Source organism: Acinonyx jubatus, chromosome D1, assembly GCF_027475565.1.
Source record: "Acinonyx jubatus isolate Ajub_Pintada_27869175 chromosome D1, VMU_Ajub_asm_v1.0, whole genome shotgun sequence".
In the NCBI taxonomy this organism is placed as follows: Eukaryota; Metazoa; Chordata; class Mammalia; order Carnivora; family Felidae; genus Acinonyx; species Acinonyx jubatus.
Genome location: NC_069390.1, coordinates 10556564 through 10575779, shown reverse-complemented (window position 1 = coordinate 10575779; position 19216 = coordinate 10556564). Strand labels below are relative to the sequence as shown.

At 42.7% G+C, this 19216-nt stretch overlaps 1 protein-coding gene across 1 annotated transcript in view; it reads left to right on the top strand.

Annotated features, from left to right (window-relative positions):
• Positions 1–19216, top strand: part of LOC106977911 (B-lymphocyte antigen CD20-like) — a 37261-nt gene continuing 18045 nt past the window's right edge. The window contains exons 1-4 of the mRNA XM_015075484.3: positions 1–331; positions 4638–4732; positions 7139–7282; positions 10580–10636. Coding sequence (XP_014930970.1) covers positions 4688–4732; positions 7139–7282; positions 10580–10636 — 246 coding nt within the window. The 5' untranslated portion in view covers positions 1–331; positions 4638–4687. The remainder of the gene's footprint in view (positions 332–4637; positions 4733–7138; positions 7283–10579; positions 10637–19216) is intronic.

Here is a 19216-nt window from a genome sequence, read left to right as displayed (position 1 = left end):
GGGCACAACCGAGGAAGTCAGCGCCCCACCCGGCTCCTCGGGCTGGGAGGCCCCGAATTGAGGGTTCCACCTGCAGGATCACGCCCCTCTGGCCCTGTGCTCAAGGCATGCCGTCGGTGTAGGCAGCCTTGGCCGGGTTGCCTCTCGGTCACGCTGAACCGGACGGAGGTCGCCAGGCCCTGGACTGCCTCGTCCTGGGTTCTCGCGTCGCTGGGAATGTTGTACGGGTAACACTACTTGAGCGGAGAAGATCCATGCTCTCCCTACGCCCCCATTCGGACGGCTGGGGGACTTACCACGCTCTGCCTGGGAGAATCTTCGGTCCCTGGAAGTAAGTAATGGCCGGAGGGAAAGTTGACCTTGTGACTCCTGCAGTTCTCAGGCTCCACCCAGTTCGGGTTCTTGTTTGAAACCCTTTGCTTTCTCTTTGTATCCTAATGCTCCACATCTCCATAATGAGAGATTCTGGAGTCTCGGCTTCAGCTGTTTTGTGTGGTCAGTGTTTTATTACCTTGAGGGGTGTCTGCAGGGTCCCCCAAGGGAATTGTGTATGTCCCCAGAGCTTAGATGGAAGTCACTCAGCGGCAGACCTGCCGTCCAGATGTGATGAAAGGCTATGTCGAGTTTGAGCTTGCTTTTTAGGGCAGTAATAATAATAATACAATCATGGCTATATTCTATACTTACTACGTGCCAAACGCCTTTCTAATTTCCTTCTCTTTAAAAAAAATTTTTTTTAACGCTTATTTATTTTTGAGAGGGACAGACAGAGCAGGAGCAGGGGAGGGGCAGAGACAGACGGGGAGACACAGAACCTGAAGCAGGCTCCAGGTTCTGAACTGTCAGCACAGAGCCCGTCGCGGGACTCAAACTCACCAACCATGAGATCATGACCTGAGCCGAAGTTGGATGCTTAATGGACTGAGCCTCCCAGGCGCCCCTCTTTCCCTTTAATATTGACTTCATGAATGGTATAAGCCCACATACCATATACTAAGAATTGTCACCTAAAATACCGTGAAATGAAAGTCAGTTCAGTTATGTTTGCAGAACACGCGGACATTTGTTTGTATGATACAGTTATTCAGCAATCATTGAGCTCCTAAAATGTGCCCTCTACTGTGCTTAATGCACAGGGTTACTGAGTAGTCTATATGTTAATACATGTATAGAACTTAGAAAAGTACCCGGCAGGGTGAGCACTCAGTCATTTTTAACTTCCTTTTTTCTTTATATTTCCTGGGGTAACAGCAGTTTTAACAGATACTGTTTTTATTGTTTAAGATTTAATTTTAAGCAATCCCATCGTCCAACATAGGGCTCAAGCTTACAACCGGGATCGAGAGTCACGTGCTCTACTGACTGAGCCAGCCTGGTGCCCCCCGATAGTTTCTAAACATACTGGGGGTTGCAAATAATCTTAGCAGACCCAAAAGAAAAATAAAGTGTCTCAGTCCAAGCAAGGTTACAGTATATGGGTTGTCAGATCCTGGATCGCTGGTGGAGTTATAGGATCTGGTTCAGCAGCCCAAAGTTACTTATATTTGGGCACCCGTCATCAAACTGAGTCTCTTCGGAAAGTGAGTCTCTGTTACAGCACAGGACGTTTAGTTCCGTGCCTCTCACATGAATGAGAAAAGCTTTCAGTTTTGCTTAGCCGTCACCTCCTACCCCTCCTTTATCCCACCGTTACAGGTCACTGACCTGGCCGACTGTAATAATTGGAAATGTATGAATGCCCTCTTAAACTTTCATTGTAATATGCACAATCATCTAGGGTTTACACTGAATAAGTGATGGCAGGCTGAGTCTGAGCGTTAATTCTCTTCTGTGGGACGTTTGGCTAATTGATCGTCTTGAAATGCGGCGTGGACCTATCCTTGAACTCGCGATTGTTTGGAAATAACATTCGGTGCTAATTTCTGCCCTTCTTTTTTTTACCTGGGAAATGAATGAAACCTGTAGTGACAAACAACTGTTTGATGCCCCTGACACTGAAAATAACCACCAGTGGCCCGTAGAGCTGACGCGTTATATTCGAGTACATCTTTCATATGTATTCGTGTATGTCTTTATATGTCATCTATGTCTCTATACACTAATTTGTGCTTTAAAAATGGATATCCACTAAAAAGGAGAAAGGAAATACATATATGCACATTTTCACTTTCCTACCACTTCAAATCAGTGAAAATTGAAATGCATCCTAACATGTCCACATCTCGTAGGTGTCCTAATCATCTTTAGCAACACTTTAAGTTTTCTCTTTGGTGTATCATGATGAATTTGTGGCCTTTTGTAGACAGGTCCTTTAAATGATGATGATTTTTATTCTTTTTGGGGGGGGCGGTATTCAAATGGCCTCAACTTAGCCCGTGAGAGCCCATGAACCTGGTTTCTTTGTCTTTTGGGCACTGTTTCTAACATTCTCAACAGCATCCTTGCTTTCTTTCAAGAAGAAGATGTCCGGACACATGATGTTTTTCTACAGCAACAACCCTCCTGATTCCTTGTGCAAGAAAAGACAACTGGAGAACCAAGCATGAGCACTAGGGTTACACGTGAGAGTACACAGTGACCAAAAGCTCTATTTCTGTTGGACACATTTTGGGAACCACGCTAGAAATGATATTTATTTTGGAAGCGGTCTGGGTTCACACTTATTCTTTTTGTTTGAGACTTTATTGACTATCAAAACTCTCTACTCTATCGATTACATCTGAATTTGTGGAATCCAGCCATATTTCCCGGAAGTGAGTCCCTCTTTTGCTGTCTTTGCCATCCGCCCTTCCCCCTCATACTAAGAGTATTCTCTGCAAAACTGTAGCCCCAGTCACGTCTGTCAGCCCAGGGCCACCAGACAGATCTTTCTCCCAAAACTTTATGCCTGCAGCTGCAGCATAGAGGGTTGGCTCGGTCCCAGCCTTGTCTTTTTAAACAGTCATTTCCTCCATGTAATTTCTCTCCAGTTCTCTCTTCCTTTGTTTAACCAACACAAGGGCAAGCCACTACATCTGCTGGAAAACAGACACCAGGAGGTGCGTTAAAGCTAGTCTCACAAGCACACTCATACTCCGAGTGTGATTACTGTATCTTCCCATAGCTTTACCACCATGTCATTTCCCAAAATTCTGTCTTCTCTCCCCTCCCCCTCCTCTTATATCGCCCAGCGGTATTGGTTGGTGCCAGGGTATCAGATACAGTAGCCACAACATTTCAGGCTTGTAAGGACAAATATTTATTTTTCACTTGTGGGAGTTTTGTCCAATGCTGCAGGTCAGTTATGGGCCTGCCTCTGTATGACTTCCTTCTGGAATCCGCACTCACGTACAGCCAATCCTGGGAGATGATGTCCTCACAACAGAGGGAAATGATAGGAACTTCCAAGACCTCGGTAGGTTTGGGCTCAGGCTTGGCTTGTGTCCTGGCCTTCACCTTGGACCGGTCAAAACACGTTCCAAGGTCACATCCAATATCAGCGAGGTAGAGAGATATATTCTTTCCATGGAGTGGACCGTGGACACTGCAAGGCATAAGGCAACATGTGAAGGTGTATAACTCTGTAACAAAGGGAAAGCAACAATTGGAGACAATAATTCAATTGACCATAGCTGCCAACCTTTCCCACCAAAAGCCCTTGGAGAAGGCTACGGGACAGAGCCTCTGGCAATTTTGTCAATTTAAGATGCAAAATACTGCCTTTTGTTTTAAGCTTTAATACCTAGCCATTATTCTGGAACACTATGAAAATTCTCACTGGATGTTCATCCTCTTACACTTGTTTTAACTAAAATAAAGAGGAATTTGTCTTAAAGATGCAGGTGTGTTTCGTAGATAGGTCTAGGAAAGCTACTAGAATCAGGGAGGTGAGAACCGTTAGAGATTTTTAGGGAGTCCTCTCACTCCATGTCTTTACTCTGGGTGTTCTCTACTCTTCTTTCCGAGCCCAGAACGGGACTATATTGCCTTGGTGCTAAACATAACTTCCTGGGAAGGGAACTCTGATTGGCTCAATCAGAATAAGATGCCCACATCTTTTTTTTCTTAATGTTTATTTATTTTTGAGACAGAGAGAGACAGAGCATGAATGGGGGAGGGTGAGAGAGAGAGGGAGACACAGAATCGGAAGCAGGCTCCAGGCTCTGAGCTGTCAGCACAGAGCCCGACACAGGGCTCGAACTCACAGACTGCGAGATCATGACCTGAGCCAAAGTTGGATGCTTAACTGACCGAGCCATCCAGGCGCCCCAAGATGCCCACATCTTATCCAAGCAACTATGGCTAGATTGAGAGACATTCTTGTGAAGACCAAACATGGCAGCCAGAAACCCTAACTTGGGTGACCCTAGGGATTTGTAGGAGGAGGTAATTCCTAGAAAAGGTGAAAATGATGGGAGTGGGGCACTGACACCAAAAGGTAACAACTCAGTCTCATTTAAAGACCAGGAAGGAAGCGTAACACCTGAGAAGTAGCTCTTGGTCTTTGACAGGAAGTTACTAGGTACGTAACAAAGAGTGATATAAGTGGGTTGATTCAAATCTTCTTTCAAGGAACGTAGTGTAAAAGTAGAGTCTGCACTACGAAGTGCCTTTTCTCAAAAATAATTAGTTTACCTTTTCTCTATATTTCTCTACAGAAAAAGAGTGCATTCACTCTCTACAATTTCTATACCGTATCTTCATTAAAATGTCAGAAGGATACACCCTAAAATTGGAGACCAGAGCACTGGGGGTAAGGACTAAGTGCTACTTAGGTTAATAAATGGTGAGTGTTCCATCTTCCTAACATAAAAGGGAAGAGACATTGGCCACATCCACCATGAACTCCCCAAAGGAAGGAAAGTTGATTAAAGTGTTCTGAGGCTATAGCTAATTGGACACAAATTACGGAGCCACAAACCATTTCTGAATAGGTCAACCACGCCACGACCTATTTTAGCAAATAACGCTCTGAGATGGGTTATGAATCTCATAAGCAATGAGAAGGTCCATTTTCTGCCTTTGTTTGTAAACAGGTCAAAACAAACTTATAGATCATAAATGAGGTGGTTGGACTTAGGCAATGGACCCAAAACCAGAAGGGGCTGGAGACACTGGAGCTCTGCGGCCAGTGGCCATTTGATAACATTGGGCTCAAAACATGCTCCCCTTATATTTAGCTCTGAGGTCATATTGCGTATGTGTTCTCCCTCTCACCTCTCCTAAAGCTTAGAATGCTATACCCTTTTGTATCGAGCGCTAATATCTGTGGGGGCTCGAAACACATTTCAGTATAAGCCAGCAAAATTAAAGCATGGCCTAGGAAAATTCCCAACATAACAAGTCTATGATTATCTCCAGCTGGCTGGAAGCGATTTGGCCCACTGCCAGAACGCAGGGTACAATTGAATGTACCAGAGCCTCGTGTATGGGGGGACAGGAAGGAGGGGCTGCTGGTGTTTTCTCTACCTCATCCCCCCTTGCCATGGTGTTTTACCGCTGGATTGTTTGCTCCTTGTCTCTGTATCTGGCCTGGACGGCAGTCATGGCAATATGTGGGAGAAGGTATAGGCCTGTCACTGGCCATCCACTGACCTACCAGTAAGATCCACCACCTGAAAGAAGATAAAGGGTTTAGGATCTTCTACTGGGTGCCTCCTACTAAACCCTCCTGAGCCTCCCACTGAACTCAAGAGTAAGTCAGTGGATTCATGGCCCAGAAAGGAGTTGATTCAGAAGAGTGTGGCAATAGTGGGCAAGTCCATGGGACCCCGTCCCAAACTGCCACCCCCCATGTGCCAGATCCAGGCAGGGGTCACCAGTAAATGCGTGGTTTTGTGTTGTCTCAATGTAAACTTCAAGGGAGAGGAGGATCATCACCCAATAGCCACTTCTTGTCTTTCTGTGACAGTTAATTTTATGTGTCAACTTACCTGCGTCACAGGGTGCCCAGGTATTTGGTCACATTATTTTGGGTGTTTTTGTGACTGTGTTTTTATTATTTATTTATTTATTTATTTATTTATTTATTTATTTATTATTTTCAAGTATAGTTGATGCACAGTGTCACATGAGTCTCAGGTGTACCACATGGTGATTGGACAAGTCTATACCTAATGCGCTGCTTGCTGCAAACGTAGCCGGCATCTTTCACCATGCAACATTATAATACCATTGACTATATTCCCTGTGCTGTCCCTTTTATTCCCGTGACTTATTCATTCCATAACTGGAAGCCTGTGTCTCCCCCACCCTCTTACCCATTTTGCCCATCCCCACCACCTCCTGCGAAGGTGGCTTTTTTAGAGGAGATTAACATTTAAATCAATGAACTTTGAGTCAGGCAGACTGCCTTCCATTCTGTGGGTGGGCCTCATCCAATCAGGGGAAGGCCTGGCTAGAATGAGAGGCTGACCTTCCCTGCCTGCTTCAGGGGTTGCAGGCGCCCTTGTCACTGCTGTGTGTGTACGTGGCCCTGCTCCATCTGGAGAATAAGGCCTGGCTCCACACATGGCCCCTGAGAATACTTAAGAGTTATAGAAAATCAGAGGTCACAGGAGAGGCTTCCTTCATGCTTTTCTGAACAGAGCCAAGGGCTGTGGTCCAGAGCGTAATTACAAAAGTCAGCACAGAGTATGAAAGTGAGCAGAGCAACAGGTAACTGAAGCTTAATTCCGCAACAAGCGAGGATGAAAGAATGAGGGCAAGGTCAAAAAGTACCTTTTTGGGTTGGTGGTGGAGGATGAGAACTCATCTGCGAGCTAGAGTTGATCTCACAGATCCAATGGTAGGAAGGAGAGGGGTGTCGAGGCAGAGCCTGAGAGATCCCCAGGGCCAACAGCCCTCCCTTTGGTCACGTGTCCTCCTGAACCAAACAGACAAATAGACTTCTGCTCTTTATTTAACAGGAACCAACTAGAAAATTAAATATCTCTGAAGATTTCTATGAAACCAAAACAAATACTCTCGGTTTAAATAAATGTGGAGACCTCCCCCTCCATTCGTGGCTGCCCTTTTCTTCTCTGACACATAATTCTTTCATTGCAACTTCAGAAATACCAGGATAAGCTGGATATTGCCATGACCTTTCAGTCATCGTATTGTAATCATCTGTGGTAGATTTGACTCGAGTAATAACAATGGCTCTCTCTTCTCACAGGCCGTGCAAATCATGAATGGCCTGTTTTACTGCGCGTTGGGCTTTCTCTGTTTTGCATTATTTGTCGAAGAAGAGAACAGAGAAGCTACTGGTTATATCCCTGTCATTGTTACACTAACTTACGTATTTTGTTCATCAACATTTGTGAGTAAAACGTGGTGTTATTGATTTTAACTTATTTCTTTTTTCTAACGTATCCAGGGAATTACTCAAGAGATCAAGCAATGAGCTAAAGACTCAGTCAATGTCTGACTCTAAGGAGCTCATTTTACTATGGAAACAAAATGGTGGGCAGGAATGGAGAGTAGATACTCAGGAAAAGTCTTTTTATGTTCGTTGTGCATTTTGATAAGTTCCTTGCGAGGGTGAGGGTGTGCGGGCAGAAAAGATTTTGAAGGAGTATGCTTGAAGAACAATAGAGAGAGTGACTATAAGGCTTTTTGGGGGATGGGGGAGGAGAGGCAGAGTGAAAATCCAAAGGTCTGAGCTTAATGTTTGGGGCTATAGTGATTTTTAGGGAGGTTACGTACGGAAAGAAAAGGGTCATGAGAGAGCCGTCAAGAATTTGGGGAAATGAAAACAGAGATTTCTTTTTCTGTTTTTCATTCATACTTTTATTTATTTATCAGTTAAAAAGTTAGTATACCGTAGAATGGGATTCCCCAATATGTGTGCCACAGAACACGAGTACCACAAGATAGTCTGCGCAGAGGAGCTCTGAGGTCATATAGTCTATCACACCCATGTTTGCAGATTCATAGTATCCACTTTGATATTAAAGACTTGGAGAGGTATTGCAGGAGAGGAACTTGTCTAAAGGTATTTAAGTGGCCGTTTACAACACTTGCGATTTGACTCACTATCCCTTTGTTGACTAACATCTACTAATATCTGTGAAACTTGTAGTGAGAAAGGCGGATTTTGTTGTTGTTGTTGTTTTCTTTTTTTTTTAATGTTTTTATTTATTTTTGAGACAGAGAGAGACAGAGCATGAGCAGGGGAGGAGCAGAGAGAGAGGGAGACACAGAATCCGAAGCAGGCTCCAGGCTCTGAGCGGTCAGCACAGAGCCCGACGCGGGGCTCTAACTCACAGACCGTGAGATCATGACCTGAGCTGAAGTCGGAGGCTCAACCGACGGAGCCACCCAGGCGCCCCCGGATCTTGTTTTTCAAAAGCAAAGCCTCCAAGTCAGACAGTTCTGCCACTTAATTTGTGAGGCTTAGTGCTCTCATCTGTTAAAGGAGGCTAATAGTCACCATCTAGATTATTGCTTTGAGGATCCAGTAGGAGAATCTATGTACAGGGCCAACACAGTATCGTTCTATTTCTGTTTCCTCGTCCTCCTCATTTTTTTCAGGAATTCAATAAGTACATATTTATTTATTTTTGCATTTTTATTTTTAGTTTTTAATTGACATCCAAGTTAGTTAGCATCTACCATAATAATGATGTCAGGAGTAGATTCCGGTGATTCATCTCCTCCGTATAACACCCAGTACTCATCCCATCAGGTGTCTGCCTCAATGCCCTTTGCCCATGTAGCCCGTCCCCCCACCACAACCCCTCCAGTCGCCCCGTTTGTTCTCTATATTTAAGAGTCTCTTATGGAAAACAGAGATTTCTAAAGTGGGTCTTTCAGGGGTGCCTCGGTGGCTCAGTCGGTTGAGCATCCGACTTTGGCTCAAGTGAGGAACTCACGGTTTGTGAGTTGGAGCCCCGCCTCGGGCTCCATGCTGATAGCTCAGAGTCTGGCGCCTGGTTTGGATTCTGGGTCTCCCTCTCTCTCTCTTCCTCCCCTGCTCGCTCTCTCTCTCTCTTTCAAAAATAAATAAAGATTAAAAACTTTTTTAAAGTAAACTTTAAAAAATAAATAAAATAAAATAAATACAGTGAGTATTTCGAGTAAGGCTATTGTAATATTTCCATAGGCCATGGTTGCTAAAGTGCCCACCAGAGACATGCCCAAATCTCAGGGAAGCCCAAAGCCATGGCTTCGCACAAGTTATTTTTTGTTCACAGTTACATCTAATCCAGAAGCAAATGACCAATCGGGGTGATCGGATTCATAAGCAATGTGATCTAATAACACAACCGGTATTCCAATTGTATCAAGAGCCCCACTGAGCAGAGCCAGAAAGTTAACCAAAGGCCACATTTCCCCTTAGAGGAGAAAGGGTCTTATTAGTTCCTTATCCACCCTTTTGCACTCCTCAACCAAAAACTGGGCTTCAAGGGAGAGAAGATTTGAATGTAATGACTTTTCGCAAAAAGGCCTCTGACACATGCAACTGTAACAATTTCACCTACAGGGAGGGTCAAGTAGTAAGTGGTCTGGAAGGGAGACATTTCCTTAGAGGCTTTCTTACAGTGCTAGTCCCCAAGTTGAGGGCATTTACCAATACTCAGAGATTTCTGGAAAGAATTGTATGTCATAAAGAGAAATGCTTTAAACTGAGAGAGTACCATGAATCACGTAGAAAGGATCCGAAGCCCAAGCCACAGAAGAGAAGCTGTACCAGCAGAAATTAGCCACAAATAGTAATTATTCAATTTCATACTAGCGTGTATCAGGCACCATCCAAAAGCGCTTCAGGTCTGTTTTATATAATTGCCCCAACAGCTCCGTGATCCCTACTCTTGATCCCCATTTTACAAATTAGGAAACCGAGACTTAGAAAAAAATGTACATAAACTTCTACAGAGTGACCCAGCAGTACAGTGTCAGAGACTTTTTAAACATCAGGTCAAGATGCCCGGGCCTCCATGACAGGATCTCATCTTCCGGGACTGTGAGATCCCCAGCCCTGAGTCAAACTTTTGTTAATGCTGTGGGCAGGTTGAAGGCGGGTATAAGCTATAATACCGTTGGGGAAGATAATTAAATTCTTGATATACCAGACACAACAAATCTTTTGACGGGTGCCAGCAGGTGACGTTAGCACTCAGGACGTGAGGTTTGTGGAAGACAACCTGTCACTCTTCAGATCAAATGTTTTCTGAAGCTATTTCTGTTGATGACATCTTTCTTCCACAGCGTGATGGGGGGAGAGTTCTTGCAAGTGAGAGGCGCCCCACTGGCTGCTAGGGATGACTTTCTAATGATGCAGGTCATGAGCTTAATAAATGACACTCCAAACCAATGAAGTATCAACCTCATAATATCATTGTGAGGTGGCTAAGTCCTGTCGCCAACCCAAAATTCCCTTAATGGCCAGGGACGTTAAAATATCTTTTCGTCTCTGTGACACCTGTGACAGAGGAATGGGACGTTCATTTTTCAGAGCGTCCGCTGGTGGTCATCCCAGGACTGCAGGAGTGAAAACCGCTTTCTTCTGAGAATTCAGTGATACGTTAGATCTCGAGAATGTCACTGGGATTGGGAAAGTTTGGGGGACCGTCAACAGGAGTGGGGGTTTACAAATGCCTGTTTCTATCCCCAGTTCATCAGCTCGGGCTCCATCAGCATACAAGCACAGAAGCATCCTACAAAATCCAAGGTATGTTGAAATGCTTGGAACAATGCCAAAGATAAAAAGGTCCCCTGGCACAAACTGGAGAGAAGCGATTACTTCTGAGCCACGTGTTTTTTTGGTTTTGATTGTTTGTTTGCTTTTTGTTTTTGTTGTTGTTTGTGGTTTTTGTTTTGTTGTTTTGTTTTGTTTTGCTTTTGCGGGGGATGGGGGGCTTTTCCAAACGTTTGGATAGGAAAAAAAGTCATTTGATTTTCATAAGGACGCCCTCCAGTGTGTATTTTGAGTATGGGTGTTAAGGAGGGTGTAGCGTGAGGAACCGGTTTTATAAGGCGTCTGGTGTGAGGATTTGGATGGAATAAATCATTTCGAGCTCTCTAAAGGGGTAGATAGAACCAAACAAAACTGACCTGGGAAGGGAGGCAAGGTGGGTCGGGCAAGCTCAGGAGATCAGTGTTTCATTAGGGAAGGACATAAGACAGAACAACGTGTGAAAAGAGAATTGCCTTCGGCGATCCCAGGTCCAGACACTATCATTGGAGTACAGATCAGGCATCATTAAAATATACTTAAAGGAGTCACATTCGCCTTGAGAACTTCTTCCCCCCATGGCGGTTAGGATCAACAGTTCTGGAGGTCGCCTGCCTGAATTCAGGTTCTGACTACCTTACCACTGACTGTGTGGGCAAGTTACTCTGTGCTCACACTCCTCGTCTGAAAAAACATATGGCCACTAATACCACCTGCTTCAGAGGATTGTTTTGAGGGTTAAAAGTGAGTAAATGAGCAACAGTCCTTGGCATGCAGCCAATGCTTATTAGCTCTGCAAATCAGAACCTACTGAGGAAACAAGGTGCTTTCAGGGACTGGTGAAAGAAGAAACTGAAAACTCTTGTTTCATCATTCAGGGAAAGGTCTGCCTGCCCTTTTAGCGGGTTTTGCCCCAAAAAGATAGGGCCAAAGAGACACAGGAGGCTCTTTGGCTCAGCAGCCACTTAGTGGCTATAACATGGGCATTAAGCTTTTATATCTTTTTTTAACTTCTACCACTATTAACATAGTTTTCTATCGTAGCCCTTTTTCTAAGCTTTGCCGTGGATTTCCAGAGTGTACATGTGACCCAGGTGTTACCTGGCATTGCTTTTCCCCCGGGGATATAAGTACAGTGGACCTCAAAGCCCAGGAAGGCCCGATGAGATTTTGCAGATCCCTGAAACTGACACTCTCATGCTTCGGTTTCTCTGAGCATACAGTCCCAATTTTTTTTTTAATTTTTTAATGTTTATTTTTGAGACAGAGTTCAAACGGGGGAGGGGCAAAGAGAGAAGGAGAGACATAGAATCTGAAGCAGGCTCCAGGCTTTGAGCTGTCGGCACAGAGCCCGACGTGGGGCTCGAACTCACGAGCCGCGAGATCATGACCTGAGCTGAAGTCAGATGCTTAACTGACTGAGCCACCCAGGCACCCTGTATACTGCTCCAATTTTGCTTCACAACATCAAAAAACAAAATAACCTACAGAAAAAACAAACCCAGGCATGAATGAACTTGGCTAAACTTGGCCTCTTGCTCGGTTTTCACAAAAACTCACAAAAAGTTTTTTTTTGTTTTGTTTTGTTTTGTTTTGTTTTTGTTTTTTCCTTGAGGGATGGTGGGGGAAGATCATGACTCTAGTTTCCCAAGGTCTAGCCATGATCCAGCTCCCCCTGTAACTCTCCCCCCAACCTCCAGCCTCGCTGTTTTCCTCTCTCCCTTTCCCTCTCCTCACTCCACCTCAAGAAGCAAAAATAGACTCTTCTTCGAGACTCACGCAGAGTAACTCTACTTCCTTCTCTGGAAACACTTAACATCACTCCTCACAGAAGTGCAGACACTCTTCTACCTCAGGGACACTTGCCCAGGAGTTTCCCAGACTAATGTGGCTCAACTTCATAAGAAGAAATCAAATAATGATTTATCAGGTCATGAACAAATGCTGTGGAAAAAGTTATCCTAATGGCAGCACAATATTCTGTTATACTTAGGTACCATCATGCACCTGTAGTGTGCTCAAATTCCAATATTCAATCAAAAATAGTTACTGAGTTTCAGGCCTGTTCTGTGTATGTAGCATGTATCAATGAGCAAACAAAGATTGATTGCCTCCATGGAGCTGAGACCCTAATAGCAGAATAAAGACAATAAACATGACAAGTAAGGAAACAATACAGTGTGCTAGAAGGTGATAGCTGCCATGGAAAAAAAAGAGACATGATAGGGGCTGTCACTGGGGGCTGTTTAAGTAAGATTATCCAAGTTAAGTCTTTTTTTTTTTATTTATTTAAATCCAAGTTAGTTACCATACAGTGGAGTATTGGTTTCAGGAGTAGAATTTAGTGATTCATCACTTCCATTAAACATCCAGTCCTCATCTCAACAAGTGCCCCCCTTAATGCCCATCACCCTTTTAGCCCATCCCCTCCACCCACCTCCCCTCCAGCAACCCTCAGTTTGTTCCCTGTCTTTAAAAATCTCTTACAGTTTGTCTCCCTCTCTGTTTTTATCTCATTTTTCCTTCCCTTCCCCTATGTTCATCTGTTTTGTTTCTTAAATTCCACATATGAAGGAAATCATATGATATTTGTCTTTCTCTAACTAACTTATTTCACTTAACATAACACACTGTAGTTCCATCCATGCTGTTGCAAATGGCAAGATTTCATTCTTTTTGATTGTCAAGTAATATTCCTGTGTGTGTGTGTGTGTGTGTGTGTGTGTGTGTGTACCACATCTCCAAATTAGTCTTATTAAGTAGGTGGCAATGGGGCAGAGCTTGAGGGAGAAAGTTAGCCACACTGATAGCAGACAGGATAGCATCCCCAGCAAAGGGATCAGCCATTGGAAGAGCCACAGAGTGAAAGCATATCTGGCACCTTCTGGCAAGCAGGCCAGTGTGGCTGCAGCCAAGTAGCTTAGGTTATGGGAGCCAGATCCTGCAGGGCCTCTTTGATGAGCTCTTGCCCTGAGGAAAATAGGGAGACACTGGAGTATTCTGAGGAGAGACTTGATGAGGGTGTGCCTTAAAAGGATCATTCTGACAGAAATTCGCTTGATGATTACATGCAAGAGGTGCCAGGTTAGAGGCAGGGAGGCCAGTTACAGGGCTACTGTCAGCCAGGGAAAAGATGGCAGTGGTTTGAACAGAATAGATGAAGCGGAGGAAATGATAAGTGTTTGGCTACTGGATATATTTGAAGGTGATGCCAACAGGATTTCCTGATGGGTATAGGGTGTGAGAAACAGAGCGAAACCAGGAACTAAAGCAAAGTTTTTGTCTTGAGCAATTAATTTGAAAAGATTGAATTGGGAATCTCAAGATATGAAATAATATTGAAAGCGATGAGACTTGCCAAGACCTCCAGTGGAAGGGAAAAGCAAAGAAGAAAAGAGAAGGCTGAGCCCTAGGGCACTCCAAGATGACGACTAGGAAGAAGAGGAGAAAAATAATATTTTCAGTTGAAAAGTTTCTTAATTTACTGTCATTTCCTAAAGAGTACAATGTTACTTATATTTTATTCATGTGTATCCCTTCAAATTTAAGCTGAAAATGAATGTAGGGCATATGTCTTCTGCCCTAAAATTTTTAAAATTAATTTTTAAAAATAAAACCCATTAAGCTGCCCCTTAATTGGGTATAGATATTTGAGTTCAACAACTGTTATTTACTGAAAGCATACCAACTTATTTTCATGTTAACCTGGAAAAATCTTTAGCTGCCTAGGTAAACATATACCATGTTAATCAATTCTGGGTTTTTTTTAAGTGTACAATTCAATGATTTTTTTTTTTTTTAGTGTATTCGCAGATGTGTGTGACTGCCACCACAGTCAATTTTAGAACATTTTCAATGCCCCAAAAACTAACCTTGTATCATTTATCTATTTATTGTTCCCCATACCACAACCCCCATTTTCCCTAGCCCTAGGAAACCACTAATCTGTGTTCTGTCTTTGTAGCTGTGACTAGTCTAAACATTTCATTAAAAAAGCAATCATAAAAAAAGCAATCATATGGGAATACAAGCTGGTGCAGCCAACCTGGAAAACAGTATGGAGGTGCCTCAAAATACTAAAAATAGAACTACCCTACAACCCAGCAACTGCACTACTAGGCATTTATCCAAGGGATATAGATGTGCTGTTTCGAAGGGACACGTGCACCCCCATATTTATAGCAACACTATCAACAAGAGCCAAAGTGTGGAAAGAGCCCAAATGCCCATCGATGGATGAATGGATAAAGAAGATGTGGTGTATAGATACAATGGAGTATTCCTCGGCAATCAAAAAGAATGAAATCTTGCCATTTGCAACTACGTAGATGGAACTGGAGGGTATTATGCTAAGTGAAATTAGTCAGAGAAAGAGAAAAATCATATTACTTCACTCATATGAGGACTTTAAGAGACAAAACAGATGAACATAAGGGAAGGGAAACAAAAAGAATATAAAAACAGGGAGGGGGACAAAACAGAAGAGACTCATAAATATGGAGAACAAACTGAGGGTTACTGGAGGGGTTGTGGGAGGGGGGATGGGCTAAATGGGTAAGGGGCATTAAGGAATCTACATCTGAAATCTTTGTTTCACTACATGCTAACTAATTTGGATGTCAATTTTAAAAAATAAAAAGTAAAATTAACAATAAAATATTTCAAAAATTTTAAAAAGTAATCATAAAAAAAAGCAATCATATAATATGTAATTTTTCATGAATGGCTTCTTTCACTTAGCATAATGCTTTCAAGGTTCATCCATGTTGTAGCATATGTGAATTGGTACTTCATCCTTTCTATGGCTAAATAATATTCCATGGTGCTGCTATGCTACATTTCATTTATCCATTCATCAGTTGCTGAACATCTGGGTTTATTCCACCAGGAGTAGTGCTGTTGTAAACACGTGTGTACAATATTGTATTTGAACGTGTTTTTAATTCTTTTTAGTATATACCTACGAATAGAACTGCTGGGTTGTATGGTAACTCTGTTTAACCATTGAAGGAAATGACAGTCTATGGTTTCTAAGTGATGACACCATTCTCTACTCCACCAGCAGGATTCGCATTTCTCTATATCCTCACCAACACTTATTATTACCTGACCTCAGACTTTAGCCATCCGAGTGGGTCTGAAGTAGCATTTCACTGTGGTATCGCTATGCATATCCCTGTTGACTACTGATGTCATGCATCTTTTCATATGCCACTGGCCGCTTCTTTGTCTTCTTTGGAGAAAGGTCTGTTCAAATCCTGTGCCCGTTTAAAATTAGTTATTAGCGAGGGGCCTGGGTGGCTCAGTCCGTTAAGCATCTGACTTCAGCTCAGGTCATGATCTCACGGTCCGTGAGTTCGAGCCCCACGTTGGGCTCTGTGCTGACAGCCCGGAGCCTGGAGCCTGCTTCGGATTCTGTGTCTCCCTCTTTCTCTGCCCCTCCCCTCTCGTTCTCTGTCTCTGTCTCAAAAATAAATAAACATTTAAAAAAATAATAACAAAAATAAAAATAAAATAAAATTAGTTATTAGCCTTTTATTATTATTCAGTTATAAGAGTTTTTATGTACTCTAGATACAACCCCTTATCAGATATATGATTTACAAATATTTTCCATCCCATGGATTATATTTTCACTTTCTGAATAGTATCCTTTGAAGCATGGAAGTTTTAATTTTGTGGAAGCCCTAACTTATCAATTTTTCTTTTGATGTTCTTGTTTTTGGTGTCATGTTTAAGAATCCATTGCCACAACCAAAGACCCAAAGAGTTATGCCTGTTTTCTTCCAGGTATTTTATAGCTTTAGGTCTTATATTTAGGTCTTTGATCCGTTTTGAGTTAATTTTTGTTGATGATGTAACCTTAGGGCCCTATTTCATTTTTTGCATGTGAATGTCCAGTTGTCCCAGGATCATTTGTCGAGAAGACTATTTTTCCTTCATTAAATTGTCTTGGCACCTTTGTGGGTTTGTTTCTGGACTTCACATCCTATTTTATTGATCTGCATGTCTTTTCTTATGCAAGTACCACAAAGTCTTGATTACTGTAGCTTTGTAGTTCATTTTAAAATCAGAAAGTGTGAGTTCTTCCATTTTTCTCTTCTTTTTTCAAGGTTTTTATTTATCATTCCGAGGCTCTCTCAATGCCATACAAGTTTTAGGATCAGCCTACCAATTTCTGTAAGGAAAAACAGCTGGAATTCTGATAGGGATCTCACTGAATCTGCAAGTCAATTTGGGGAGTATTGATCTTAACAGTATTAAATCTTCACATCCGTGTGAACGTGGATATTTTTGCATGACTCTTTCAAAAATGTGTTTTCGTTTTCAGAATTTTGCACTTCTTTTGTTAAGGTTATTCCTAGATACTTTGTTCTTTTTGATGGTATTGTAAATGGAATTTTTTTTTTAATTTTATTTTCAGATGGTTCATTTCCAGTGTATAGAAATACCATTGATTTTTTATGCATTAATCTTGTATCCTGTCCTTTTTGCTAAAGTTGTTTATTAGTTCTAATCATTTTTAGTGTATTCCTTAGGATATTCTGGATAGAGGAACAGGTATCTGTGAATAGATCCTTGACAAATCTGGATGCCTTTTATTTCTTTTTATTGCCTAACTGCCCTGGCTAGAACCTCTAATACAATGCTGAGTAGAAGCTGTGAAAGCAGACATTCTTGTCTTTTCCTGATCTTAGGAGGAAAGCATCCAGTGAGTGTGCAGGAAGTAAGCAAACCAGTAAGTAAGTTCGCTATGGGCTTTTCCTAAATACCCTTACCACATTAAGGAACATGCCAACTACTCTAGTTTCGTAAGTGTTTTAATCACGAAAGGGTCTTGGCTTTTTGTCAAATGCTTTTTCTGCATCTATTGAGATAGTCATATGGCTGTTTTTCATCTTATTGGTCTGATGTATTACATTGATTTTTGGAAATTAAACTGACCTTGCATTCATGGAATGAATCCCATTTGCTCATGGTGTATATAATGCTTTTTATATGTTGCTGGATTAGGGGGTTTTTTTTGCATTCACGTTCATAAGAGATATTGGTTTATAGTTTTGTTATTGTGATGGCTTGGTCTGGTTATGGTATCAGGGTAATACTGGCCTCCTAGAGCGAGTTAGGAAGTGTCCCCTCCTATTCTATTTATGGAAGAGTTTGTGAAGCAATGGTATGAATTCTTTAAATATTTGGTAGAAGTCACCATTGAAGTCATCTGGAACTGGCTTTTTCTTCATGGAAGGTTTTTATTATTATTTCAGATTTGTTATAGCTTTGTTCGGATTTTCTGTTTCTTCTTGAGTCCGTTTCAATAGTTTGTACATTGCAAGGAATTTGTCCATTTCATGTAGGTTGTATAATTTGTTGCCATATAATCGTCCATAGTCAATGTCATCAGCAAATCTTGCTTTACTTGCTTAATCATTTACTTTAGTTCTCTGACCGTCTTTATGGCTATTTTGAAGTCTTTGGCTAATGAAGACTACATCTGGCCACTCTCACAGACAGTTTCTGTTACCTGCTTTTTTTTCTTTTTTTCTGATGTGTAGGTCAAAGTGCACAGGTGTATAGACACTTCTGTTTCTTTGCCTGTCTCATAAATTTCTTGTTGTTGGAAACTGCGCATTTTATTTTTTTATGTTTATTTATTTATTTTGAGAGAGAGCATGCACTGTTATGCCCAGAATTCGTGATCCCCAAAGACCACTAGGGAGCCGAGTCCGATGCAAAAGCAAAAGAGCCTTTATTCGAGCTAGCTCGAGCTCAGTCCCCTACCTGCACCGACGCAGCAGTGAGATACCGGGGAGAGAGAGTTTCAAAAGCACAAAGGTTTTATTGGGGTCTAGGGGCAGTTGGTGAGGTAATGGCTGTGGCCTCAGCCGATTGGCTGGGGAAGGGTTGGAGTCCTGTTACGCAGGTCGCTGGGCTTGTTTTGATCAGGAAGTTTGAACGGGTGAGCGGGAGGTTACTCAAGGGGAGGAGGCATGGTCTAGGTGAAGGACACAGAACAAGATGGAGTCGGCCGGCGTAGGCCCACCCTTTCAGCACCAGGGAGGGACAGAGAGAGAGAGAAGGAGAATCCCAAGCAGGCTCCATGCTGTCAGCACAGAACCCCATACACGGCTCAATCTCACAAACCGTTAAAATCATGACCTGAACCGAAATCAGGAGCCAGACACAACTGACTGAGCCACAGATGCTCCGGAAACCTAGCAAATACATTGTAGCAACTCTGGGCACTCAGAACTCAGAGTTCCCAGCCCAAGGGCTTATGATTGTTATTTGATGTGTTTTGTTTTGTTTTGTTTTGTTTTGTTTTAAGGGCTGGCTGAAATAATTTCCTGCAGTCTGTTTCTCCCTCTCTGTGTTAAATTGCTCCTCAGGGGTGAGTGCAGCTTTAGGTATATCCACAGTCGCCCTAGGATGCTGTTCTCTATTCTGTAACCCATTTCTCCCCCAGGCAAAATCTCTGAGCCAAAGCTCTGCTCCTAGGATTGGGGGGGGCGTTGCAGAGGGACAATGGAGGGCTTCTCTCTGAGTGACACCCCCACTGTAAGAGCTGAGGGCTTGCTG